The 26,694-nt window shown below is 45.8% G+C and overlaps 1 protein-coding gene across 1 annotated transcript in view; it reads right to left on the reverse strand.

Moving 5' to 3' along the window:
* Nucleotides 1-570: 570 nt before the first annotated feature.
* Nucleotides 571-26,694, reverse strand: part of FAM83H (family with sequence similarity 83 member H) — a 53,169-nt gene continuing 27,045 nt past the window's right edge. The window contains exons 2-5 of the mRNA XM_048837054.2: nt 10,586-11,049; nt 5,093-5,257; nt 4,639-4,763; nt 571-3,470 (exon numbers count right to left, since the gene is read on the reverse strand). Of these exons, the coding sequence (XP_048693011.1) occupies nt 830-3,470; nt 4,639-4,763; nt 5,093-5,257; nt 10,586-11,035 (3,381 nt within the window). The 5' untranslated portion in view covers nt 11,036-11,049 and the 3' untranslated portion in view covers nt 571-829. The remainder of the gene's footprint in view (nt 3,471-4,638; nt 4,764-5,092; nt 5,258-10,585; nt 11,050-26,694) is intronic.

The raw sequence follows: 26,694 nt of genomic DNA on the forward strand, positions 1-26,694 counted from the left end.
TCCTCTGCTACAAATCCCTCCCTGAGAGAAAACACCTCTTCTTGGCGGTACACCCTCAAGGAAGATTCTGCTTGATGAAGGCTGCATTGTACAGGCTTGATTCAGTGCCCTACTAGCTTGGCTAATTTAAACTAGAGACACCTCTTTATCCCAGCATGGCATGTAAATTCCCTCTGCTGCTGCCTTCCAGCTGCCTGCTCATGCCTCCCCCTCTAAAGCAATAATATTTTCAACTATATTTAAAAACACCCATAAGGTTATACAATGCTAAGTATAAAAGCTGGACATGTGCCGATGGACAAGGTCATAACTACAGGTAAGGGCAAAGAATTTACTGCAAGATCTTGCTCCTGGAAACTGTCAAAGATCCTCCTGGTACCACATATGTGGAAAAAACGGACCACAACCTGAGAAATATCCAAAAATCAGCATTGTTCTTGTAAATGAGAAGTACGGACTTCCCTGGCTCAGGGCAGAGCTTTGCATTATAGTTTCACCCCTCCCCGAATAATAGCAAGCTTGTTCTGTCTGCTGAGGAGCTTCCCTCTGCAGATGATAAATAGACTCCACTTTATTTTTGTTTTAAACAATCTGTTGATTTAATTTTTTTATAATTTGGATCCTATTGCAGTAAAATTGCCTTTCACCATGTAACTATATGAGGAAATCATGCTGTAGGAGGCCAGTGTTGCACAACTGCACACTCAACAACATGAAGGAGTATTCAGTATGTTACTAGTGTCCATCACTGAAGCATAACCTCCCATTTCTCCATTGACAGACCATAATTACAGCCCCTGGAGTTGGGATTTAGGCAGCATTTCTAAGGTCACTTTTTGGTTTTGAAGGTCCCCAGGAGTTTGGGCATGAATTTTCCCATTTTCTTGTCTTTGGCATCTGTGTCATATTCCCCATCACTCTGAACTGGTTGTTCATCCTTCTTGCAGAAGACCTCAAACCTACTATAGACCCGTTTCTCCTTTCGCATATTCTCCATCTTTTTCAGAAGGGTATCTCTGTCCTCTGATGGTTGCCTCTGAGGATTCCTCTTATGGCTCCCAAAACTTTCTGACCTGCTAATGTTGCAGCTTTTCTCCTTCTCGCCTTTACATTCCAAGCTGCTGGTAGACTTGGTAAGATCAGGATTACTTGTGGAAGGTAGTTGCTTGGCCAACTCAGCTCTGTTCTTCTGACTGTTGGCAGAAATTTGCTCCAGAATCACCTTTGTGTCATCACGGAGGTTGCTGCTGTATAGGATGTTTGCCGTGGAAGAAGCAAACCTGGTCTGAGATGGCTGGTTGCTTTTGAAAGCAGGTGCTGTTGTGATCCTTTGGGATTTCTCTTCCTCCATCACTTCCTGAAAATCCCCTTTCGAAGATCGTTTAAGGCTCATGGTCTGCTTGTCAAACTTTCCACTCTCAAGAATGGTTTCTTCCTCTGATTTCTTTTCACCTTTTGGATTCAGCAACTGTTTCAACCTTAGCGACCCTTTCCTAAAAAATTCCAATGGACTCTGTTCCTGTTTGGCACCCTCTTCCTCAGATTTATTGAGAGAGCTGTCAGACCCTTGATTCTTGGATAAACTTTCAGGAATTGATGTGGTGCTTATCCTAGCCTGTGGTTTCTTGAATTCTGTGTCAGCTAGTTCCTGTGTGTCTCTTCTGAATGTCAGTTTCTCCCTCTTCTCTGGCAGAGCAAGCTTCTGAGTGTCTCCTACAAACATCAGGTTCTCCTTCATTGGAAGAGTAGGTTTGCTGTCTATGGGATAGAACCGAGAAGATAATTTTTCCATTTTGCTGCTAATATTTGTTATAGGATCTTTACTTAGTGTGTCAAGGAGCTGGGTGGCTGAGGGAGACATACCAAGCTGTTTCTCAGACTCAATGTGCATCTTGTAACTACTGAAGGATTCTTTTGAGTCTAGCACCCTACTCTCCAGGATCTTGTATTGCACAGCTTTGGTACATTTTTTCTCTGCATTCTGAGATTCTTCCTGTAGAAAACTGGAAACAGCTTTGGTGTGACTAACTGTAGCACTCTCTCTGTCTTTGCCCACAGTTTTGTACTTCTCTAAAAGCTCTGCCACTTTAGAAGAGGTGGCTGCCTTTATAGTTTCATTGTCTTTTATAATATCACTGGACATTTGCTCCTTTTGGATCATCTGAATCTTCTCCATTGTTGTATTCTGCTGATCTAAATTGGCAGCATTAAAAATCAAAGAAGATCTGAGCCTTGAGCTCCTCTGGATCAAAGGATTTATCCTGGACCTAAAGGAATCCTGTTTCACAAGGGAGGTCTCCTCGCCTGCTCTCTCAGTACCTGCCGACTCTTTGGCACTTTCAATTCCCAATGATTTATTATTAAATGACATAGGAGACTTGAAAGAAGGGATCAGGTCACTGGGGTGCTTTGTGAGGGGCTCCCCAAGGCTCAAAACATCATTATATGACTCTGATTCCATGGGCATTGGGATGCCTTCGTCTCCTGGTTCTGACTGGTATGCACTCAGGTATGAAGAAATCCTCCAGTTACGCAAACCTGTTCTATTTTCCTGGGTCTTCTTGTCCTGATCTGGGTCCTGGTCTTGTAAAAACAGTCGTTGTTCCAGGCTCTGCTTCCGTGTGGGGGATGTCTGGCACATGAATTTCTGCCCTATGTTTTGCCTCCTTAGTGACATCAGCCCTGCAGGGTTTACCTGGTCAGAACCATGCCTCACTTCCCTGGAAGAATTTGAATGCTCATAATCTAGCCTTAAGGGGAAACCCTCTTGTGGGAAGTGGGATTCAAGTTCAGGGTATCTGGGGTCCTGTGCATAGTCCTCCATTTCATTGAATCCCGGCCTACCTCCTCGGATTCGCTCAAAGAACCCCTGAGGCCTGCTGGAACCATAGGGATGTTCAAATTGATACTGGTAGAACTGGTCCTTTTGAAAGTGACTGGACTGCATTTTAAAGTCATCCAGATTGTTCATGAACATCTGCCTAGAACACTGCTTTGAAGAAGAAAAGTTTTCAAAGGTTCCTTCAGCAAAGCTGTGCCTCTTAAAGGAATCCAGCTCTAACTGCCTGGAGCGAAATAAACCTCTGACAGGATCAATCTGAGAATTCTCCATTTCTGCCTTCTTAGAATACATGCGCATTGCTGACCCCTCCATACTGTGGCGCATCAGTTCATCCCGTCTAAAGGCTGACAAGAAGTATCTGTCTGGATCAACTCTGTCCATGAAGGGCGGAAAGACATTGTCATCCCTCTGGAATAGCAGGTGTGGTTTCTTTGGAAAGAAGGGCATATTGTTGCCAAAAGGGGCCATGGTAAATGGCTTCTCTGCCTTCACCAAGACATTGGCTGGAGGAATGAGAGGGTCCGACTGAGCAAAAAGAATTCGGAATTCTTCATCAAAGCTGGACACCAGCTCCCCTTGGAAGATGTGAGCGATGCTTCGATGAATCTTCTCAAAGGACCACATAAAACTGTACCAAGATACAGAAAAGATGAGATGTGGTTAGCATCTGATGTGTCAAATCAGTGGCACCACTTCACATCCACCATGCACTAGGTCTAGCCTTCTACTAGCACCAAGTACTACTCTGGCAGCTTTCTACAGCCCACAAGAGTCCCCCATTAACAATTATTGATCATTGGGCATCAGTCAGTCCCAAGACTAATAGGCTCATGTTCTAAACTGAAAGATCTAACATATCAAGTGGTAACCACAGAGAAGAGGAGATGGCGGAAAGGAGGATGAGGGTTATGGTAAAATATGCTAATATGATTGTCCTGTCTGAATTTTTTTTAATTAAATATTTTAAAGTTATTTTAATACATTCTTTTTATTTGTAAATAAAGTACCCACCTGTACAGCACTGAGACAAGGACTCCCCTGCAAGGAAGAGCACCCCATTCCTCACAAGTACTATCTCACTCTCTCAGCATGCTCCCTGCCTCAATGAGGTAATAATTTTCCTTATCTGGGTTTTTAATGTGGGGACACTCACTTTAGTACCAAAAGTACTTAGTATGCTGTTTTCATTAGACTGACCTACCTAAACTCAGAAGTATAACACAGGCATTGACATAGTAACTTCTATATATTAATATTATGCAGTAGTCACTCCCATACTTGTAACTAGATGCTGATTTTAATAACCCACCCATCTTTTTAGCAACTTTAATTATTCTATGATAACACTTAGGTTTGGTGCTGGGTTGAAATAAAAAAATATTTCAAAAACCTGACTATGTTTTCTCAGGACACAATCACTGACATGACTCAGTCTGGGCGGATTATGTTGTGGCTTCAGCCAGGTGGTATTTGGACTTAGCGTCCCTCGCACTGCTGGTATCTGCAGTGATTTTGAGTGTTTAAATTAGTTGTAACAATTACTAATTCTTTGTACAGATATTTTATGTCCTGGATATGAAACAAGCTTGGCTTTAGATTTCTGTAGTTTCCTTAGCTACAGAATTATATATTATCCCTTGGAATAATCGTGCATTGTGCGCCAATGTCGAGTTTAAGGGATACAAACATGCCACTGACATTTAGTTGTCATAGTTAGAGCGCCCTCTTCCACCAGCATCTCTTCCTAATGGAGACAGGGCCATGCCATTCTGCAGTCCCTCCCTACACCCCCTCACCTGTAGTTGCCACTTAGCACCACCATGCAGTCCACCAACAGGAACTTCTCTTTCACATGCCCTTTGAAGGACATCCCCGTGCGGCAGTAATAGGTGGGGCCAGAAACTGTCCGGACCCTCAGGAACTGCAAACCAGCAGAGAGATGAGGCAGTGACTTCCAAAGGCAGCAGCTGCTCTTGCCCTCCCCTTGTCCCCCATTAGCTCATTTTTTCATACCCATCTCTCCCATAACATCAGCACTAGCTTCTCTATTTGCCTTTCTGTCCAGCTACAGTGTCTCATCATGACACTACCCAGGCTTCCTCCCGCCTTTATCTCCCCCTCATTACTGAGATAACTCCTTTCTCTCCTGGCCCCTTACACCCATCTGCCTTGTAAACCCCTCCCTCCCTCCTCCCCCCAGCTCCTCAGGACCGGACCATAGGGTCCCAGCGATGAACCCGCCCAGGTCACCTCCACATAGTTGAGGTTGACTTTGCACTTAGCAGCTGTGTCTAGGAAGAGCTGGGAGTTCATTTCATCCAGGAGGATATACACAGGGACCCTGCGGGCAGCAGCATCCAGCACTTCACTCAGCAGATCCACATCTGTGAAAACGTCCATCACTATAGCTACTACCTGTGGGAGAGAGAGTGAGGTAAGGACAGTCCAGTTTCAGGCCTGCCTTCGTCATCCCTATATATGAGCATTCACTGGCAGCTGCTTACAGCACAGTCCCTCCCACCCCAGCATCTGCCTCTGTTGTACTTGCTGCATTCCTTCCCCCTACCCTGACAGCACATGCCCTGCTGGACCTGTTCTGTGCCCCACTCTGGCACCTGCCCCTTCTGGACTCACTTCATGTCCCGAGAGTAAGAATTCTTACACTTTAAGGCTGGAAGGAATCATTAGATCATCTAGGTCTGATTTACACCTAAAACTTAGGTTGAACTAGCTACATCACTCAGGGCTATGAAAAAATTCATGCCCTGCATGACAGGTAGGTTGACCTCACCCCACTGTAGATGCAGCTAGGTCAGTGGAAGAATTCATCGTTGCCCTAGCTACTCCCTGCTGAGGGGGTGGGTGGGTTTACTACTGCGATGAAAAAACCCTCACGTCACTGTAGTAAGTGTCTATGCTACAGCGGCATGGCCTGTAGTACTTGTAGCATAGATATATCCCTAGTCTGATTTCCTGCCTAACACAGGCCTGAGAATTTCATCATTACCCCCTACTGTCCATGATAATTTGGGTTTGAATAAGCATATCTTCCAACAAAGCATCCTGTCTTGATCTGAAACCATCAAGAGATGAAGAACCCAACACTTCCCTTGGTAACTTGTTCCAATGGTAACCACCATCACTATTAAAAATGTGTGCTTTATTTCTAATTTTAATTTGTCTTAGCCTATCTGCTAAATTAAAGGTTTCAGAGTAGCCGCCGTGTTAGTCTGTATCCACAAAAAGAACAGGGGTACTTGTGGCACCTTAGAGACTAACACATTTATTGAGCATAAGCTTTCGTGAGCTACAGCTCACTTCATCAGATGCATTCAGTGGAAAATACAGTGGGAAGATTTATATCAACAGTGAACATGAAACAATGGGTGTTACCATACACACTGTAACCAGAGTGATCAGGTAAGGTGTGCTATTACCAGCAGGAGAGGGGGTGGGTGGGAGGGGAGGCGGGCCGGAAAAACCTTTTGTAGTGATAATCAAGGTGGGCCATTTCCAGCAGTTGACAAGAATGTGTGAGGAACAGGGGGGGAGGAGGGGAGGAACATGGGGAAATAGTTTTACTTTGTGTAATGACACATCCACTCCCAGTCTTTATTCAAGCCTAAGTTAATTGTATCCAGTTTGCAAATTAATTCCAATTCAGCAGTCTCTCGTTGGAGTCTGTTTTTGAAGTTTTTTTTTTGTTGAAGAATTGCCACTTTTAGGTCTGTAATCGAGTGACCAAAGAGATTGAAGTGTTCTCCGACTGGTTTTTGAATGTTATAATTCTTGACATCTGATTTGTGTCCATTTATTCTTTTACGTAGAGACTGTCCAGTTTAGCCAATGTACATGGCAGAGGGGGCATTGCTGGCACATGATGGCATATATCACATTGGTAGATGTGCAGGTGAACGAGCCTCTGATAGTGTGGCTGATGTGATTAGGCCCTATGATGGTGGCCCCTGAATAGATATGTGGACACAGTTGGCAACGGGCTTTGTTGCAAGGATAGGTTCCTGGGTTAGTGGTTCTGTTGTGTGGTATGTGGTTGCTTCAGGTTCGGGGGCTGTCTGTAAGAAAGGACTGGCCTGTCTCCCAAGATCTGTGAGAGTGATGGGTCGTCCTTCAGGATAGGTTGTAGATCCTTGATGATGCGTTGGAGAGGTTTTAGTTGGGGGCTGAAGGTGATGGCTAGTGGCGTTCTGTTATTTTCTTTGTTGGGCCTATCCTGTAGTCGGTAACTTCTGGGTACTCTTCTGGCTCTGTCAATCTGTTTCTTCACTTCAGCAGGTGGATACTGTAGTTGTAAGAATGCTTGATAGAGATTTTGTAGGTGTTTGTCTCTGTCTGAGGGGTTGGAACAAATGCGGTTCTATCGTAAAGCTAGGCTGTAGACAATGGGTAGTGTGGTGTGATCTGGATGAAAGTTGGAGGCATGTAGGTAGGCATAGCGGTCAGTAGGTTTCCGGTATAGGGTGGTGTTCATGTATTTATCTTTGAAAACTCGTGGCGAACGGGGGAAGTCCCAGATGACTGGAAAAAGGCTAATGTAGTGCCAATCTTTAAAAAAGGGAAGAAGGAGGATCCTGAGAACTACAGGCCAGTCAGTCTCACCTCAGTCCCCAGAAAAATCATGGAGCAGGTCCTCAAAGAATCAATCCTGAAGCACTTACATGAGAGGAAAGTGATCAGGAACAGTCAGCATGGATTCACCAAGGGAAGGTCATGCCTGACTAATCTAATCGCCTTCTATGATGAGATTACTGGTTCTGTGGATGAAGGGAAAGCAGTGGATGTATTGTTTCTTGACTTTAGCAAAGCTTTTGACACGGTCTCCCACAGTATTCTTGTCAGCAAGTTAAAGAAGTATGGGCTGGATGAATGCACTATAAGGTGGGTAGAAAGTTGGCTAGATTGTCGGGCTCAACGGGTAGTGATCAATGGCTCCATGTCTAGTTGGCAGCCGGTGTCAAGTGGAGTGCCCCAGGGGTCGGTCCTGGGGCCGGTTTTGTTCAATATCTTCATAAATGATCTGGAGGATGGTGTGGATTGCACTCTCAGCAAATTTGCGGATGATACTAAACTAGGAGGAGTGGTAGATATGCTGGAGGGCAGGGATAGGATACAGAGGGACCTAGACAAATTGGAGGATTGGGCCAAAAGAAATCTGATGAGGTTCAATAAGGATAAGTGCAGGATCCTGCACTTAGGACGGAAGAACCCAATGCACCGCTACAGACTAGGGACCGAATGGCTAGGCAGCAGTTCTGCGGAAAAGGACCTAGGGGTGACAGTGGACGAGAAGCTGGATATGAGTCAGCAGTGTGCCTTTGTTGCCAAGACTGGGAGTGGATGTGTCATTACACAAAGTAAAACTATTTCCCACTCCCAGTCTTTATTCAAGCCTTTATTCCCATTCCCATCCCAAGAAGGATGTGGATAAATTAGAGAGAGTCCAGCGAAGGGCAACAAAAATGATTAGGGGTCTGGAACACATGACTTATGAGGAGAGGCTGAGGGAACTGGGATTGTTTAGTCTGCAGAAGAGAAGAATGAGGGGGGATTTGATAGCTGCTTTCAACTACCTGAGAGGTGGTTCCAGAGAGGATGGTTCTAGACTATTCTCAGTGGTAGAAGAGGACAGGACAAGGAGTAATGGTCTCAAGTTGCAGTGGGGGAGGTTTAGGTTGGATATTAGGAAAAACTTTTTCACTAGGAGGGTGGTGAAACACTGGAATGCGTTGCCTAGGGAGGTGGTAGAATCTCCTTCCTTAGAGATTTTTAAGGTCAGGCTTGACAAAGCCCTGGCTGGGATGATTTAGTTGACAGATTGGTCCTGCTTTTGAGCAGGGGGTTGGACTAGATGACCTCCTGAGGTCCCTTCCAACCCTGATATTCTATGATTCTATGACCATTGCGTATTAGCACCGTAGTGTCCAGGAATTGGATCTCTTGTGTGGACTGGTCCAGGCTGAGGTTGATGGTGGGATGGAAATTGTTGAAATCATGGTGGAATTCCTCAAGGGCTTCTTTTCCATGGGACCAGATGATGAAGATGTCATCAGTGTAGAGTAAGTAGAGTAGGGGCATAAGGGGATGAAAGCTGAGGGAGCGTTGTTCTAAGTCAGCCATAAAAATGTTGGCATACTGTGGGGCCCTGCGGGTACCCATAGCAGTGCCACTGATTTGAAGGTCCCCAAATGTGAAATAGTTACGGGTGAGGACAAAGTCACAAAGTTCAGCCACCAGGTTTGCCGTGACATTATCGGAGATACTGTTTCTGACAGCTTGTAGTCCATCTTTGTGTGGAATATTGGTGTAGAGGGCTTCTACATCCATAGTGGCCAGGATGGTGTTATCAGGAAGATCACCGATGGATTGTAGTTTCCTCAGGAAGTCAGTGGTGTCTCAAAGGTAGCTGGGAGTGCTGGTAGCATAGGGCCTGAGGAGGGAGTCTACATAGCCAGACAATCCTGCTGTCAGGGTGCCAATGAACTTAGGCTTGAATAAAGACTGGGAGTGGATGTGTCATTACACAAAGTAAAACTATTTCCCATTCTCCCCTCCCCCCCCCCCCCCCCCCACATTCTTGTCAACTGCTGGAAATGGCCCACCTTGATTATCACTACAAAAGGTACCCCCCCGCCCTCCTGCTGGTAATAGCTCACCTTACCTGATCACTCTCATTACAGTGTGTATGGTAACACCCATTGTTTCATGTTCTCTATGTCTATAAATCTCCGCACTGTATTTTCCACTGCATGCATCCGATGAAGTGAGCTGTAGCTTACAAAAGCTTATGCTCAAATAAATTTGTTAGTCTCTAAGGTGCCACAACTCCTCCTTTTCTTTTTGCTAAATTAAAGAGACCTTTAATAGCTGTTTTTTTCTCCCCATTAAGATACTTCTACATCATAATCAATTCACCTCTTAAACATCTTTTTGATAAGCTGAACAGACTGAGTCCTTTCTCTTACTGTAAAGCATTTTTTTTTTCCAGCCTTGGAATCATTTTTGTGGTTCTTCTTTATATCTTCTCCACTTTTTCAACATGCTTTTTAAAATGTCGACACTAAACCTGGACGCAGTATTCCAGTATCGGACTCACCAATGTAAAAATTGCTTCCCTACATGCATTCACTCTCTCTGTTTTATACATCTACCATGTCTCAGTGGGAGCTCCTGTTCAGTAGCCTGTCCACTGTGACCCCCTAAATCCTTTTCAGGATTTACAGCTTTGCAAGATACAATTCCCCCATTCTGTAGGTATTGCCTATATTCTTTAAAGTTGGCAGTGGGGGTGGTGTCTTTAAGCCATCTTTGAGCTCCTCGTGTTCTGAGACCATGCAGAGTCCTGTGTAACCTCTGGTGTAGCATAGCCTCAGGGCTGCTCTAACTTATGCAGTTTCCTATGGCCTCTTGGCAGCAGAGAATAACTGTAGTACAGTGAATGCTGGCCGTGCATCCAACACCCTCCCTTTCCCTCCCCATGCCAGGAACTGGGAGGAATGTCAATGCAGAGCCTTTACACTGCTCTACACAAACTAGGGAGGCCCCTGTATGAGGGGAGTCTCAGGGAGCTGCTTTCAGTCCAGTAAAACCCCTTTCAATTGTCAGAGTGACCTAAGGGGTCCTGAGTGTAATTTTGCACAGGGAATAGAAGAGGGACTCAGTGCAGAGCTGCCGCATCCTGCCCCATCCCCTTCAGCTCTGTTGGTTCTGGCCTTTGTTCAATCTCACCTGTTGTGCAGCTCGGATCATCCTACGGGCTTCTTCCTTGATGCTGGGATTGTCTGGGGGTGGTGGCTGCACCAGAGTTGTTACCTCAGTACCCTTGAATCCAAAGACCATTGGCCAGCCCAGATCAAGCTCAGGGACAGCAAGGTCAGAATTCAGAGGCCAATAAGTCCCAGAGGATCCATCCATGTCATTGTCATGCATGGCATCCATGCAGCTGCCCTCTTGGTTGGCATACTGGGGCTTCTGGAGATGCTGAGTGATGTGCTCTACCTCTGTGCTGCAGAGAAAGTCAGGGGCTCCTTCTTCATCCAGGAAATGATGATAACTCTCTTGCCCCTCTTCAGCTAGCACATCCAGAGCCAGCCGGTAATACTCCTTGTAATGGGGTGGCAGGTAGTTAGGGTCCAGGGGGTTGTCCCCCTGTGAGGAGCTCTGGGACCGGCGAGCCATGAGGGGCAGGGGAGCTGCAGGAAAGGAATAAAGAGCAGGGAGCTAATAGCCAACATTAACCATCACCCTCATCCCCATTGTCACCTTCCTCCTCCCAAATGGCTATGTGTAGGGATCATGCATGGTAAAATAGTGGGAGACAGTGAACAGACGTCAAGTGCACTGGATAGTAATTACCGTAGAAACAGCTTTTATTGCGGTATGTGAGGCATTATATATCAGTGATATAGTGGCTTGGAAATTGATCTCTTGGCAAGGAAATGGGATTGTATGGTCACCTACTAATGTGTTACTTTGACATATTAGCATATATTTGTTCAAAGTTATGGTTGGGAGGATGGTGTAAATTGGGACGGTGTGATGGTGAGTGATAAGGGATTATAAAGCAGGATGCCTTAGCTGTTCATTTTCAGGCTTTCTAAAGTTAGATTTTTTATTTTTTTGTAACAATCTAGACTTTTTGTTAAAGCAAGTATAATTTGTCTGGATATTAGCTGGACGTCAGTGAAACAAACTATCAGTCTCTCTTTTAAATTAATTATTCTGTGAAACAGGCACTGGATGAAGCAGTACACTCATACATCCCTCAGGTTTCAGAGTAACAGCCGTGTTAGTCTGTATTCGCAAAAAGAAAAGGAGTACTTGTGGCACCTTAGAGACTAAATTGGTTAGTCTCTAAGGTGCCACAAGTACTCCTTTTCTTCATACATCTCTGTGCACCTCTTCAAGCCCTTGGATCCTTTAAAACTGGGAACTATAGCCACCAGGGCATATGATTAGGAGCCTACAGGAAGCTAGAAACACCTCTGTGGGTAGGTGTAGCTGGCAAGAAGAACTTGGGTATGTCCTAGTAGCTAGGAAGGGCTACTAAAGAGAAAGGTGAGGTCTCTTCTCTCCCATCTGATGGGAGCTGGGAAAGTTTAGGTTAGTACCCAGCCTTCACACTTTACTTACTCTTGTTCTGAAACTCTTATTTGAGAATAAAGACAGACCTGAGGGCAGGGTCTTGGATTATGGTTGTTGGAAACTTTTTTTCCTACCTTCCTGACTGGTTAGTTGCCCATTAGCTTAGGTTCTCTTTAGGAATTTTCCTGTTGTGTTTTTTTTCCTACTGTGCTCCTGAAATTGAAATCAGGTTTCTGTTTTTTGCAGGCCCGCTTTGCCCTCTCAGCTCTAGTCTAGCTGTAGGGAGGTGGTGGTTTGTTGATCTTGTGAGTTAGATTAGGACTTTACTTGATGTTGGAGTCTGTGTAATTTGCATACACTTGTGTCTGTCTGGGTCACAATTTCTGCTGATGGATTAGAGGATCCTAAATTTAAGTCCCTTGTTTATCTTGATGGTACCCTAATCATAGTATAGACTAGTTTGGTGTGTAGTCGTGTGTGTGTGCATTGTCTCTATCTCTTGGTATGTGGGTGTATGGAATGTTGTCTTGCTGTCTGCCTTGTATATTTGAGTCTGAGAGTGGTGGTGTGTGTGTGTGTGCACTTCGGGTTGGACAAAAGCTTGGAAATGTACCTGAAAGGCAACTAAACTAGCAACATGCCTACGCGTTCTGCAGAGCTTCTGGAACCTGATTCTGAGAGGGTGGAACTATCCCATGATTCTCACTGGAGCATTAACTCCCAGCCCCACGGTTCCAGGAGCCCTGTCAATGACCAGCAGAGAACTCTCTGTAATAAGAGAAGAGTAAAGAGGGCCTGGGCCACCCACCCAATCAGAGACACCCCTGTAGCTGAGGTAAGTACTGTGGGAGTTTTGGCTGCCCTTCCTTTCTCCTAAGGGAGAGGGATCCCATGCTGCTTATAAAGGGTAGAGTAGGGTGGGGTGTGGTGGGGGGTTTCAGATCTGCTGCTCCTGGAGGAAGAGGAGATTGGGGACCCAGAGTATAACCCTTGCCAAGCTGGGAAAGGGGAGGGGACCCTTATGTGAGAGTGGGGCTACAGTGCTGCAGGTATGAAGCCACAGGGAACTCTGTTGTGGTGTTTCTAGGCCTCACGATTGCCTAATCCAGTGCTGGATGCAAGGTGTCTCCCTTGTGTTTTGTGTATGCTGGGGGATGTCCTCTTACTGTCAGGTGTGCAGATGGCAATGGCTGGATGAATGTGGCTCAGAATGTTATATGTCCTAGACAGACTTTTTTTGGCGGGGGGGTGGGGGGGGGACAGAAAAAACTATTCTGATCATCTAGGCTGAACTTCAGTTTAATACAGGCCAGAGAACCTCGCCCAGGGATTCCTGCTTCAAGCCAAATAACTCCTGGCAGAGGTAGAGTAGCTCTTCTAGAAAGATCCAGACTTGATTTACAGACTCCAGGTGATGGAGAATTCCCCACAGCCTTTGGTAAATTGTTCTGATGGTTAATTACCCTCACTGTTGTTACCTATCAGCTCTGTGTTCTTGGGGAACCTGGGCGCAACACCCAGCCTGTCTGACTCACAAAAGACCTCCCCCACCCCCACAGCCTCTGCTTGAACCAAATCTGCATCAGAAGAAAGACTTACAAAAAGCAATGAAAAGGCAGTGGGAAACACACCTAAACCCCTGGGACAAAGGTGACAGGATTAAGGAAACTCCCCTAGGCTAAGTTGCATCGAAGATGGGACAGGGAGGCATCTCCATTAGCACACAGAATGGAGAACAGAGATTCCAAGGCAAGAATCGCACAGAACTCTGGAACTAGAAAAGCAGGGACGCACTGTATGGTGGGGGATCTCTGCTCCAGATGTTGATGAACCCACACCTGCACACACACAGCTCTGTAGTTATCAGACCAATTCTAGTAATGGCAACTCTCATGTAGCAAGTCATGCTAATAAAGTCCTGGAACAGAACTGGATGGTCAGCCTCAGTGACAGTGGTGGTGATCTATGGTGTGCCAGATACTCAGAGATCAGCTGACTACTTCACTCCCCAGGGAACTGAGTTAAGGTGAGCTGCTGGTGATGCATCAGATGCCAAGATATAGAAAATGTTCTCAACAACCCTGCGTGCTAGACTGCTGCTGTGTTCTGGGAACGGACAACGCTGGAGAAGCCTAGAGTAGTGCAAAGCGGGGGTGCAAATGGGAGGCTGACTTTATACTCCCCTCCATTTACTTGCTCCAAGCAACCCATGTCCTGATGCAGTGCTGGGACCTGGCAGCATGGCAAGGGAATTGGAGAGACCAAGATACTGCTTCATGGGTCACAAATTAAAAACTTCCAGACCCACGAGATTTAGCTGCTAAACTGGTTCCTAGAGGTGAGGGAGGGACCCAGGCTCTGCTTCCTCTTGAGACAGTGGAGATCCTCTAGCTGTTGGAGGCATCTCATTGATGGAGGGAGGTTTTATATAGACACAGTATGTATTTTAAGAGCTATAGCAATTGCAGTTTCGCTCTGTCTGCAGTAGCTGGATTAGGCAGCTCTGTGCACTGCCCCATCTGCAGATGCTGCCCCTGCAGCTTCCATTGGCCACGGTTCCCAGCCAATGGTTGCTGCGGGGGTTAGTGCTTGGGGCGGGAGCAGCATACGGAGCCCCCTAGCTGCCCCTATGTGTAGGAGCCAGAGGGATGACATGCTGCTGCTTCCAAGAGCCGTGCGGAGCCACGGCATGTGCAGAGCGGGGCAAGCCCCCAAATTCACTCCCCAGCTGGAGCGCCGGAGCGGGGCAAGCCCCCAGTGTTGCTCCCTGGTGGGAGCTCAAGGGCCGGATTAAAAGGTCTGATGGGCCGGACACAGCCTGTGGGCCGTAGTTTGCCCACGCCTACTCTAGATCATTGATACTGAATAGCATTGGGCCTGGAACAGATTCCTGCGAGATCCCCTCTAGAAACAAATCCTCATTGGATAATAATTCCCCATTTACAATTTTTTTCAATTTATCAATTTACTCATTTTTAATCCTGTTGTGTCATCCAGCTGTCACTCTCATGTCATGGGAGCACCATCTTCACTTTGTCACAAATGGCTCAGGTATGCATGTAGTCTAGTTGGTGTGTGAAGTGTTTTACTGTCAGGTTTGTGTGTGAGAGGAGGGTATCTTCTTGCTCTGCGTTTCTTCCAGCCTGACTCAGAGTAGCAAGTAGTATGGCAGGTTGGCTGGGGCCTCTTGTCAGCGATGGGGCATTGGTTTGTGAGGGGAGATAGAACTAACTCTCTACTTGTGACATGTTGTATAAGTGTTGCCTGGCTATTACTTCTGGTCTATTTCTGTCAGTCTTGTCTCTAGGACAGGGGATGGTCTTTCCTCTGTGCCGCACACAACATACCGGGGCCTTGACTGGGACCTCTGGAGTAAAAATAGCTGTAGAATGGCACTGTCCCTCACTGTATTTCTATGCAATAGGAGTGTGTCCTCTTGCTGCAAGTACACTGGATACTCTGTCTTCTGTACTGCTGGCCTCAGCTGTGATTAATGCAGGATGACTGTTCTGTCCTGTGGGGTTGGTGGAGGCTGAATGCAGGGTGTGATGCTGAAGATCCTGGGGGAAGCTGCAAGCAGGAATGTGTCCCTGAGGCTGACAGAAAGTGGGTGTGTCAGCAAGAGAGTCAGCACTGGGACGAGCTGGTGCTGCAGTGACTTGGGGATGGCAGAAGGAGCCTGATTTCCAGATGTAACACACACCTCCTGGGTGTGGTGTTCTGTCCCATCTAGTAGCACCAAGACCACTTAGAGAGAGATAAAATGAGTCTGATCTACAGCCAGAGCTAACAGTCAGTTGGCTTTTCACTCATGCGGTAGAGGCTCATGCTCTAAGCTCCAGAGGTCCCAGGTTCGACCCTGTCCACTGAAGACTGGGGTCTGTTGGTGTTACACCGGACAGATTTTTTTAATCAGAATGACATGTACAAAATCTGGACTTTGTTCCATTGCACTTTTGTCAAATGCTCTAGAGAATGCGTCTGCAACCATCAAATGTCTCCCAGGTTTGTATTCAATTTACAAATCATACATTTGTAACTGAAAAAATAATCTATGTATTCTGGGGCAGAGGTGGGGGTTGCCTGACCCCTTTTGGCACTGGTAATAAGTGGTATATGGTTTGTTTCACATAACACAGACCTCCCATAAATAAATATGTTAAACTTTTACGCCCATGGAATAAGGCCAAAGCTTCCTTCTCTATTTGAGCATATTAACACTCAGTTTTTGTTAATCCCCACGGTGCATAAGCCACTGGTCTCCAATTCTGACCATACTGTCATGTGCCAATACCTTCCTTGGCAACATCTAGGGACAACTTAGTTTTGTGCTTACTGTCATGGTACCTCAGAACTGGGTCCTCTAATTCAGGGGTGAGCAAGCTACGGCCCATGGGCCACGTCCAGGCCATCGGACCTTTTAATCTGGCCCTTGAGCTCCTGCTGGGGAATGGTGTTGGGGCTCGCCTCACTCCGTGCATGCCATGGCTCCGTGCAGCTCCCGGAAGCAGTGGCATGTCCCCCCACCAGCTCCTACGCGTAGGCGTAGCTAGGGGGCTCCGCACGCTGCCCCCGCCCCAAGTGCCACCCCTTGCAGCTCCCATTGACTGGGAACCACAGACACCACTGCAGAGCCTGCGGATGGGACATCACGCAGAGCCACCTGGCCGCACCTCCACATAGGAGCCGGAGAGGGGACATGTTGCTGCTTCCATGAGCTGCTTGAGGTAAGTGCTGCCCAGAGCTTGCACTCTGACCTCCTCCCATTCCCCAACCGCCAAATCCCTTGGTCCCAACCTGGAGCACCCTCCTGCACCCCAAACCCCTCATCCCCAGCCCACCCCAGAGCCCACATCCCCAGCCAGAGCTCTCACCTGCCCACCCTGCACCCCAACCCCCTGCCCCAGCCTGGAGCCCCCTCCTGCACCCTGAACTCCTCATTTCTGGCCCCACCCCAGAGCGCGCACCCCTAGATGGAGCCCTTACCCCCTCCCGCACCCCAACCCCCAATTTTGTGAGCATTCATGGCCTGCAATACAATTTCCATATCCAGATGTGTCCCTCAGGCCAAAAAGTTTGCCCACCCCTGCTCTAATTCCTTCAGTTTCTCTTTATTAAGATTTGCACACCATGTTCATTGGACAGCTTTGCATAATACAGCTCAGGTTGCTGGTTCGGGCAGCTAAAGTAGGCACAAATTTCCCTACACAGTTCATGATTCCGAGGAATCTCTGTATTTCTTCCTTGTCTACTGGGGCAGGCATGTTGTTGATAGCCTCAACCTTGCTGTGTTAACTTCTCTCCCAGGTTTATTATTTCTGGTGTACAGAATTTACATTTTTGTTCAGCCCATCAGCTCCAGACAAAGATGTGTGGAGCCTCTGGTCATGCTCTTCTATTGTTTTGCATCCCCTACTCCACCCCCCTCCCTGATGAAAATGTAATCTATGTAAACCTTAGTACCCTCCATAGGATCAAAAAAAATTGTATTTTCTGGTGATACATGCTGGGTGTTGAACAGAATCCAAATGGCAATCTACAGCAACAGTGTCTCCCAAAGGGGGCACTGAATGAGCACAAACGTGCTTTGTTTTCCCAATAGGCCTTGCCAGAAGCCTGCTGATGCATACCTTAAAAGTTTATCAACAAAAAATATTTAGCATCAGCCATCTTCTACAAAATTTCTCCCCTTGCAGGTAGTGGAAAATGTTCCCTTTTTAACATGTTAGGGGTGTTAATTGTGGGATGGTTGGGCTCTTCCCCTCCCCACCCTTTTTTTTTTGTACTTTGAGATCTTCCCTATTTCCTGAGAAACATTTTTTCAAACTCTTCCTCAATTGTTTTGGTTCCCTGATCCTCCCTGAATGCATCTTCTTGATGAGACCAATGGTTTGACATACTTTTAATCCAATAATAGGTACACTTTTCCCAGGTACTATTACAAATCGGAAAAGAGAGACAAGGAGGGTGAGGTAATATCTTTTATTGGACCAACTTCTGTTGGTGGGAGAGACAAGTCCAATAAAAAATATTACCACACCAACCTTATCTCTCTAATATCCTGGGACGGACACGGCTACAACTATACTACATACAAAGTTGCAAGATACAGTTTGTTATTTATCTATACATTTAGTTCATGTACCCATGTAGTGGGAATGAGCACACCCCTATAAGCCCTGAGGTTTACCTGCTACCCGTAGCTTTATCTTCCAGTTACTAACAGTGTTTCTGGCAAGACATTGGCTTGTGTATCAATGTCCAACTTAAAAGTAATAAATGACCCATTTGCTTCCAGGTTGACAGTCCAATCATCTGCTGCAGTGGTCTCCATTGCTCCTATGAAGAATCCTCTGAGCTAATGGTGCTGTTTTTTGCTCATGCTGTGTGCTCTCTGCTAGTGCTTGCAAACTCTTGCAAAGTGATGTAAACCATTCACTTTTTGCCTTTGTTCCCACATTCCAGGAACAGTCTTAACTTGTACTTATTGCCACAGGGTATGCAGCTCCATGTGCTGTTTTTGCTAGATTTAGACTTTGAGTTCTGTGTGCTTTGATTCCTCCTCTCTCTCTTCCCCCAACTCCACTCCCAACATGGTATTTTGGATTCTCAATCATAGCTGCTGTGTCAGAGCACTGTGTGCTGTTCAGATGTTGCTTGTAATTATTGTAAATCATCCCAGCCAAAGCCCTGGCTGGGATGATTTAATTGGGGATTGGTCCTGCTTTTGAGCAGGGGGTTGGACTAGATGACCTCCTGAGGTCCCTTCCAACCCTGATATTCTATGATTCTATGATTAGAATTGGGAGCACTGGCTGTTGGGAGTCTGAAAGGACAGGAAACAGGAAGGAGGGGGGAGGAGTTGAAGAGGCCGAGGCAGAGCTACTGAGGGTGCAGCAGCAGCTTGGAAAAGAGGTTCCCACTTTAAAAATAAAGTCCTGGTGAAGTTTGTTAGTACTTTGCCTGGCTACTACAACATTTTGGCAACAAGGATGGATCTTCTGCCTCTGAACCCACCTGCACCCTTTCTACAAAGCCCAGGTGAGCCTCCAATTGGTTTTACTGCCTGGATCCATATGTTTGAGACTTATCCGCTTGCAATCAGTGCTACAGAGATTTCTGAAGAAAGAAAGTGTGCTCTGCTAATCGACTGTCTTGGAGCAGAAAGGCAGCATATATTTTACACTTTTCCCCTTGCAGACGATAAATAGGAAACTGCACTCACTGCATTAAAGAACTTTTTGATACCAAAAGTTAATGTAGTAGCTAATCGCTACAGATTTTGCCAGCATGAGCAGAAACCAGGAGAGACTATAATGCAGTATATTGCTTCCCTGAGGAGTCTGATTGTAACTTGTGACTTTGGGAATACAGCAGAAGAGATCATTAGAGACCAGCTCATTGAGAAAACAACCATGCTTCATGTAAGAGAACACTTACTTCTAGAACCACAACTTACACTAGAAAAAGCAATAACCATTGCTAACCAGATTGAGTCAGCTACAGCTGAAGCCAAAATAATGAGCATGGATACAGGAGGCACAGTCTAGTCTGTGACTCCTTTGCAGAAAAGTTCACTATCACTGCAGACAAACAATTACAAGAGGAAAACTAATGAAAAACCACCAAATCAGCAAATTCAAAATACAGTAAAAGCGTGCTTTTACTGTGGATCCCCACAACACCTTGCAAGCTACACAGAATGTCCGGCAAAAGTAGCTCAGTGCAATCATTGCAAAAAGATTAGGCATTTTGCTAAAGTATGTCGCAGCAGCCAGTTCAATCAACAGGTGCATGCAGTTACAATACCAGATGGTACTGTGCTGAGCGTGGACAAAATCGCTACTGCACATATTGCAGAACAAATAAAGTGCACGGTAAACATTTCTGCCATACCCTCAGGCAAATCACACTCTATTCAACTAATGTTGGACACTGGCTCAGCAGTATCTATACTACCTGATTCCATCTATCTGCATTACTTTAAAGATGTGCCTCTTACTGAACCCAAGCTTCAGCTGGTGTGCTATTTGAAAAACCATATTCCAGTACGTGGCTGCCTGCCAACAATAGTTACTTTTGGTGATTACTGTGTAACTGCAGAGTTCTACATTGTCCACAAAGGCAATCTTCCTCAGCAAAGCACTCTTGCGGTACACACACCAGTTTCAGCTGGGACCCAACACCAGGTTGAGGAGAAACTCGGCTGTGCTTATGGGTTTCTGCATAAAGTTAAAATGCGGAATAATGTGATGCCTGTATGATAGAAATTACAGCACTTACCATTTTCAGTCAGGGAAGCTGTTTCAGCGGAACTTAGAAAACTTGTTCAAGAGGACATTATTGAAGAGATTAACTCCTCGGAATGGGTTTCACTTATAGTAGTGACGCAGAAGAAGGGTGAAGGCATTCGCCTTTGTGTGGACTTAGGGAGCCAAATAAAGCTATTGTGATTGACAGCCATCCTCTTCCTCACATAGAAGAAGTATTTGCAGAACTCTGTGGGGCAAAGATGTTTTCTACTCTTGATTTGCAGAGCACATACCACCAGGTTATGTTGCACGAAGATAGCAGAGACCTCACAGCATTTATTACACATGAGGGACTATTCTATTTTAAACATGTTCCATACGGTCTTGCATCAGCCCCAAGTGCCTTCCAAAAAATGATGTCATTGATTTTGAAGAATCAACATGGAGTTCAGTGCTATTTGGATTATATTATCGTGTTTGGAAATACTTCGGAGGAGCATGACAATAACCTGCAGTCTGTATCAGCAAAGCAGGCCTCCAGCTCAATAGGTCCAAATGCAAATTTAGACAAACTGAACTCTCCTTTCTGGGGCATACAATTTCACAGCCTGGACTAAAACCTGATCCAGCTTATATCCTGGCAATTTCAAATGCTCCTCCTCCAACAGATTTGCAAACCTTACGTTCCTTCTTGGATCTTACCTCCTGGTATGCAAAATTCATTCCCAATTATGCTTCTGTCATTGAACCATAATGAGAATTACTATGGGGAAGTTCAACCTTAGTGTGGACAATGGATGCACAAGCTAGTTTTGAAACGATGAAAGACTTGATTGTACATAGTCCAGTACTTGCCCTATTCAGTCCTGCATTGCCCACAATTGTAACTACTGATGCTTCTGATTGTGGACTTGGGGCTGTCCTCACACAACTTCATGAGGACAACACAGAGAGGACTGTTGCATTTGCTTCGAAGACACTAAGTAATGCTGAGGGAAAATATTCTACAGTCGAAAAAGAAGCACTTGCTTGTGCCTGGGCTACTGAAAAATGGAGAACTTACCTGTGGGGCCCCACGTTCAAGTTGAGCACAGACTACAGCCCTTTGACAATGTTGATCACCACAAAAGAACTGAAAAGAGCAGGATATCATATTGCTAGATGGTCTGCAAGACTACTCTCCTTCAATTATGAACTGGAATATAAGCCTGGAAACCAAAATGTGGTCGCTGATTGCCTTTCTTGCCTGCCTTTGCCTTCACCAGATGGTCCACCGGAGGATAAGGATGTCATGGTTGTGCTTATTACGAGCACTCTCACTGTAGTTACAAGAGAACAATTTCAAGCTGCTTGTTCAGCATGTCCAATTCAACAAAAACTACAGGAATTTCTGACAAAGAGATGGCCCAGGAACCCTAAAAACCTTGACCCAGTTTTGCTGCCTTATTTTAGAGTTTGGGATAAACTTTCTTTGCTTGATGGCTGTGTGCTACACGGTACACACCAGCTCCTTATGCCAGAAGAATTACAGTCAAAACTCATACACCTGGCACACGATACTCATCAAGGAATTGTTCAAACCAAACAACGACTATGGGATCCGTATTGGTGGCCAGGGATGGACTCTCAAACTGAAGCACTCATAAAATCCTGTGTCACTTGCCAAATCATAGAATCATAGAATATCAGGGTTGGAAGGGACCTCAGGAGGTCATCTAGTCCAACCCCCTGCTCAAAGCAGGACCGATCCCCAATTAAATCATCCCAGCCAAGGCTTTGTGAAGCCTAACCTTAAAAACTTCTAAGGAAGGAGATTCCACCACCTCCCTAGGTAACGCATTCCAGTGTTTCACCACCCTCCTAGTGAAAAAGTTTTTCCTAATATCCAACCTAAATCTCCCCCACTGCAACTTGAGACTATTACTCCTTGTTCTGTCATCTGCTACCACTGAGAACAGTCTAGAGCCATCCTCTTTGAAACCCCCTTTCAGGTAGTCAAAAGCAGCTATCAAATCTCCCCTCATTTTTCTCTTCCGTAGACTAAACATCCCCAGTTCCCTCAGCCTCTCCTCATAACTCATGTGTTCCAGTCCCCTAATAATTTTTGTTGCCCTCCACTGGACGTTTTCCAATTGTTCCACATCCTTCTTGTAGTGTGGGGCCCAAAACTGGACACAGTACTCCAGATGAGGTCTCACCAGTGTCGAACAGAGGGGAACGATCATGTCCCTCAATCTGCTGGCAATGCCCCTACTTATACATCCCAAAATGCCATTGGCCTTCTTTGCAACAAGGGCACACTGTTGACTCATATCCAGCTTCTCATCCACTGTAACCCCTAGATCCTTTTCTGCAGAACTGCTGCCTAGCCATTCGGTCCCTAGTCTGTAGCAGTGCATTGGATTCTTCCGTTCTAGGTGCAGGACTCTGCACTTGTCCTTGTTGAACTTCATCAGATTTCTTTTGGCCCAATCCTCCAATTTGTCTAGGTCCCTCTGTATCCTATCCCTACCCTCCAGCATATTTACCTCTCCTCCCAGTTTAGTGTCATCTGCAAACTTGCTGAGGGTGCAATCCACACCATCCTCCAGATCATTTATGAAGATATTGAACAAAACCGGCCCCAGGACCGACCCTTGGGGCACTCCACTTGATACCGGCTGCCAACTAGACATGGAACCATTGATCACTACCCGTTGAGCCCGACCATCTAGCCAGCTTTCTATCAATCTTATAGTCCATTCATCCAGCCCATACTTCTTTAACTTGCTGGCAAGAATACTGTGGGAGACCGTGTCAAAAGCTTTGCTAAAGTCAAGGAACAACACGTCCACCACTTTCCCTTCATCCACAGAGCCAGTTATCTCGTCATAGAAGGCAATTAGATTAGTCAGGCATGACTTGCCGTTGGTGAATCCATGCTGACTATTCCTGATCACTTTCCTCTCCTCTAAGTGCTTCAGAATTTATTCCTTGAGGATCTGCTCCATGATTTTTCCAGGGACTGAGGTAAGGCTGACTGGCCTGTAGTTCCCAGGATCCTCCTTCTTCCCTTTTTTAAAGATGGGCACTACATTAGCCTTTTTCCAGTTGTCCAGGACCTCCCCCGATCGCCATGAGTTTTTAAAGATAATAGTCAATGGCTCTGCAATCACATCTGCCAATTCCTTTAGCACTCTCGGAAGCAACGCATCTGGCCCCATGGACCTGTGCACGTCCAGCTTTTCTAAATAGTCCCGAACCACTTCTTTCTCCACAGAGGGCTGGTCACCTCCTCCCCATGCTGTGCTGCCCAGTGCAGTAGTCTGGGAGCTGACCTTGTTCGTGAAGACAGAGGCAAAAAAAGTATTGAGTACATTAGCTTTTTCCACATCCTCTGTTACTAGGTTGCCTCCCTCATTCAGTAAGGGGCCCACACTTTCCTTGACTTTCTTCTTGTTGCTAACATACCTGAAGAAACCCTTCTTGTTATTCTTAACATCTCTTGCTAGCTGCAACTCCAGGTGTGATTTGGCCTTCCTGATTTCCCTCCTGCATGCCCGAGCAATATTTTTATACTCATCCCTGGTCATTTGTCCAATCTTCCACTTCTTGTAAGCTTCTTTTTTGTATTTAAGATCAGCAAGGATTTCACTGTTAAGTGAAGCTGGTCGCCTGCCATATTTACTATTCTTTCTACATATCGGGATGGTTTGTCCCTGTAACCTCAATAAGGATTCTTTAAAATGCATGATAAGACAGCAGTGACATGTACCCCTCCATTACAGCCTGTTCCTCTTTCTGAATCTGCATGGGAAAAAGTGGTGATTGACATTGTAGGACTCTTTGATACTGCTCCAATTGACTGCCGTTATGCCATCACCTTAATAGACTATTTCAGTAAATGGCCTGAGGTTGCATTTACATCGCAAATCTCTTCTGCTACAGTAATTAAGTTCCTTTCTTCAGTTTTTAGCAGGGAAGGTAATCCCAAAGAACTGGTTTCAGATAATGGTAGTCAATTTACTTCCCTGGAGTTTGAAACTTTTCTAGCAGAGAGGAACAGAAGGTCATCCCTATACTGCCCTCAAGCCAATGGGGAAATCGAACGGTTTAACAGAAGTTTGAAAGAGAGTTTGCAAATGGCTAAACTGGAAGGGCGATTGTGGATAACCTGCACTACTGATTTCTTGCAAGCATACCGGGCTACACGACATGCCACAATGCAAAGATCACCCGCAGAGTTACTGCATGGGAAACAGATGAATACTAAACTGAACATTGCTGGATTGTTAAAGGCACGACCTGAGGCCCAACCGAGGATGATGTGAGGAAAACAGTTGAACAGAACCAAGCAAAGTATAAGGCTTTCACAGACAAGCGGCAGGGTGCTAAGGAACCAAAGTTTGAGTGTGGTTCCTTCATTAAAATACGAAAACCTGGAATTTTACGCAAAGGGGACCATACATTCACAGCTCCTCTTAAAATCATAGAGAAGAAGGGACCTTACACCTATCGACTTTCTGATGGGCGGGTACGGAATACTTCTTCTCTTGCACCTGCTTATGCACCAAAAGGAGATTATGCCGACACCCAGTCTGCACTGGATGACTTCACCGTAGTATCAACACAACAAGACTTTGCACTGGAACCGGGGCTTGAGAGAGGGCCTGTCAGACCCAGACGACCACCTGTCTGGACTAGAGACTATGTTATGTAGCATCTATAGTGTTTTTAGTGTAATAATTCTGTCAACAGTATAGTGCCTTGTTTCCTATTTGTTCCTGTAGTTAGAACGACAATGGTTATTGTAACTGGGAGAGTTTCTTAAGAGAGGAGGGAATGTGGTGTTTAGATGTTGCTTTTTAATTATTTGAATTGGGAGCACTGGCTGTTGGGAGTCTGAAAGGACAGGAAACAAGAAGGAGGAGGGAGGAGTTGAAGAGGCTGAGGGAGAGCTACTGAGGGTGCAGCAGCAGCTTGGAAAAGAGGTTTCCAAAGTCCTGTTGAAGTTTGTTAGTACCTTGCCTGGCTACTACAACACACTGTCCACCCTCCATAAGCGTCATTCTGGACTGGGCAACTTCTGTAGGTTGGCAAATTCTAAATGCCCTGTCAAGGTTCTTCTACTAATACCTGAGGTTACACCTACACTGTACTAAAAAAAAACCCAGCAGCACTGAGTCTCAGAGCCCAGATCAGCTGACTAGGGCTCAAAGTCTCAGGCTGCAGGGCTATAAAACTGCAGTGTAGACATTTGGGTTTGGGTTGGCACCTGGACTCTGGGACCCCCTCCCCTTATGGGAGCCTGGGTGCCAGCCCAACCTCGAATGCCTATGCTGCACTTTTATTGTCCTGCAGCCCAAGCCCTGGGAGCCTGAGTCAGCCTGTGTGGCTGTGCCGTGGGTCTCTTATCACACTGTAGATGTACCTTGAGTATGTGTGTGTGGAAGAGGTTGTTTTGGTTTTTTAGTTCCAGCATCAATCATAATCTGCTCTCTTATCAGGCACTCAGCCCCCCCAAAATTGCAAGATTATCTCATCTGAAGACGAAGAGCCAAATTCTTCTATAGTTTTACCTTCCTTTGGACCCTGTGATTAAAAACATGTATTTCAAATGTCTGTTACATGGAGTGCAGTACTTAAAATTCGGTACTAGAGTTTCATACTTAGACTCCTCTGCCTGAGTTAACAGAAAACTATTAAATACATTAAGTGCTTCAGAACCAGCCAGTGTCAAGAATAAGGCTACCTTCTGACTGTCTTCCTCTTTGTTGGAACCCGTTGCTTGCAGACACAGAGTGAAGCACTGCCTGAACTTCCTCCAGTTTTCTGTCACATTTTCAGAGTTTCAGCTCCGGTGGAACTTCTGACAGGTCCATTTTTCCCTCAGGGTATTTTCTTGATTTCTTTTTAGTCCTGGTACCATGTGATGTTCAGTGATCACTCAGTGCTTAAGGTGCTTGCAAGAGATCTCATTTATTCTGTCTGGTTCCAACTGACTGTGCTCTGTTGGAACTTCACATATATAACTTCACAGTGCTCAGCCCTTAGAAGCACGGAGCAAGAGTCTATGCATCACACTTGTCCAAGAGGGGAACCTGATATTTTGCTGCCATGGAATCTGGGAAATCAGATGGAATTACAGGGGCTATAAACACCTTCAGGAGCATACTGTTGTGCTCCTGCAGTGAAACTATCCTAGCCCTTGAATCCAATCAAAAACTCATGCTTGGGGATGTCAAAGTTGAAGGGACAAATGTTTCTAGGTCTTGGTAGGAAAAGCTCCCGAAAAATCAGATCAACATGCTCGGAGCTTCTGTTAAACCAAAGGATGCCAGATTTGTCAGGCCAAAGGAGGCTCTGCACTGCTGGGGGTGTATTTCTGGAAGGTGAGGGTTGTCATGTATCTACAAAATCTTTGCACAGGTACCTAGACATGGAAGAGATATCTGACAGTGGGGTGCTTTTTAGACTTGCTGACAAAGCCATAACAAGAGTCAATGGGTGGAAGTTGAGGTT

This window comes from Caretta caretta, chromosome 2, assembly GCF_965140235.1.
Source record: "Caretta caretta isolate rCarCar2 chromosome 2, rCarCar1.hap1, whole genome shotgun sequence".
In the NCBI taxonomy this organism is placed as follows: Eukaryota; Metazoa; Chordata; order Testudines; family Cheloniidae; genus Caretta; species Caretta caretta.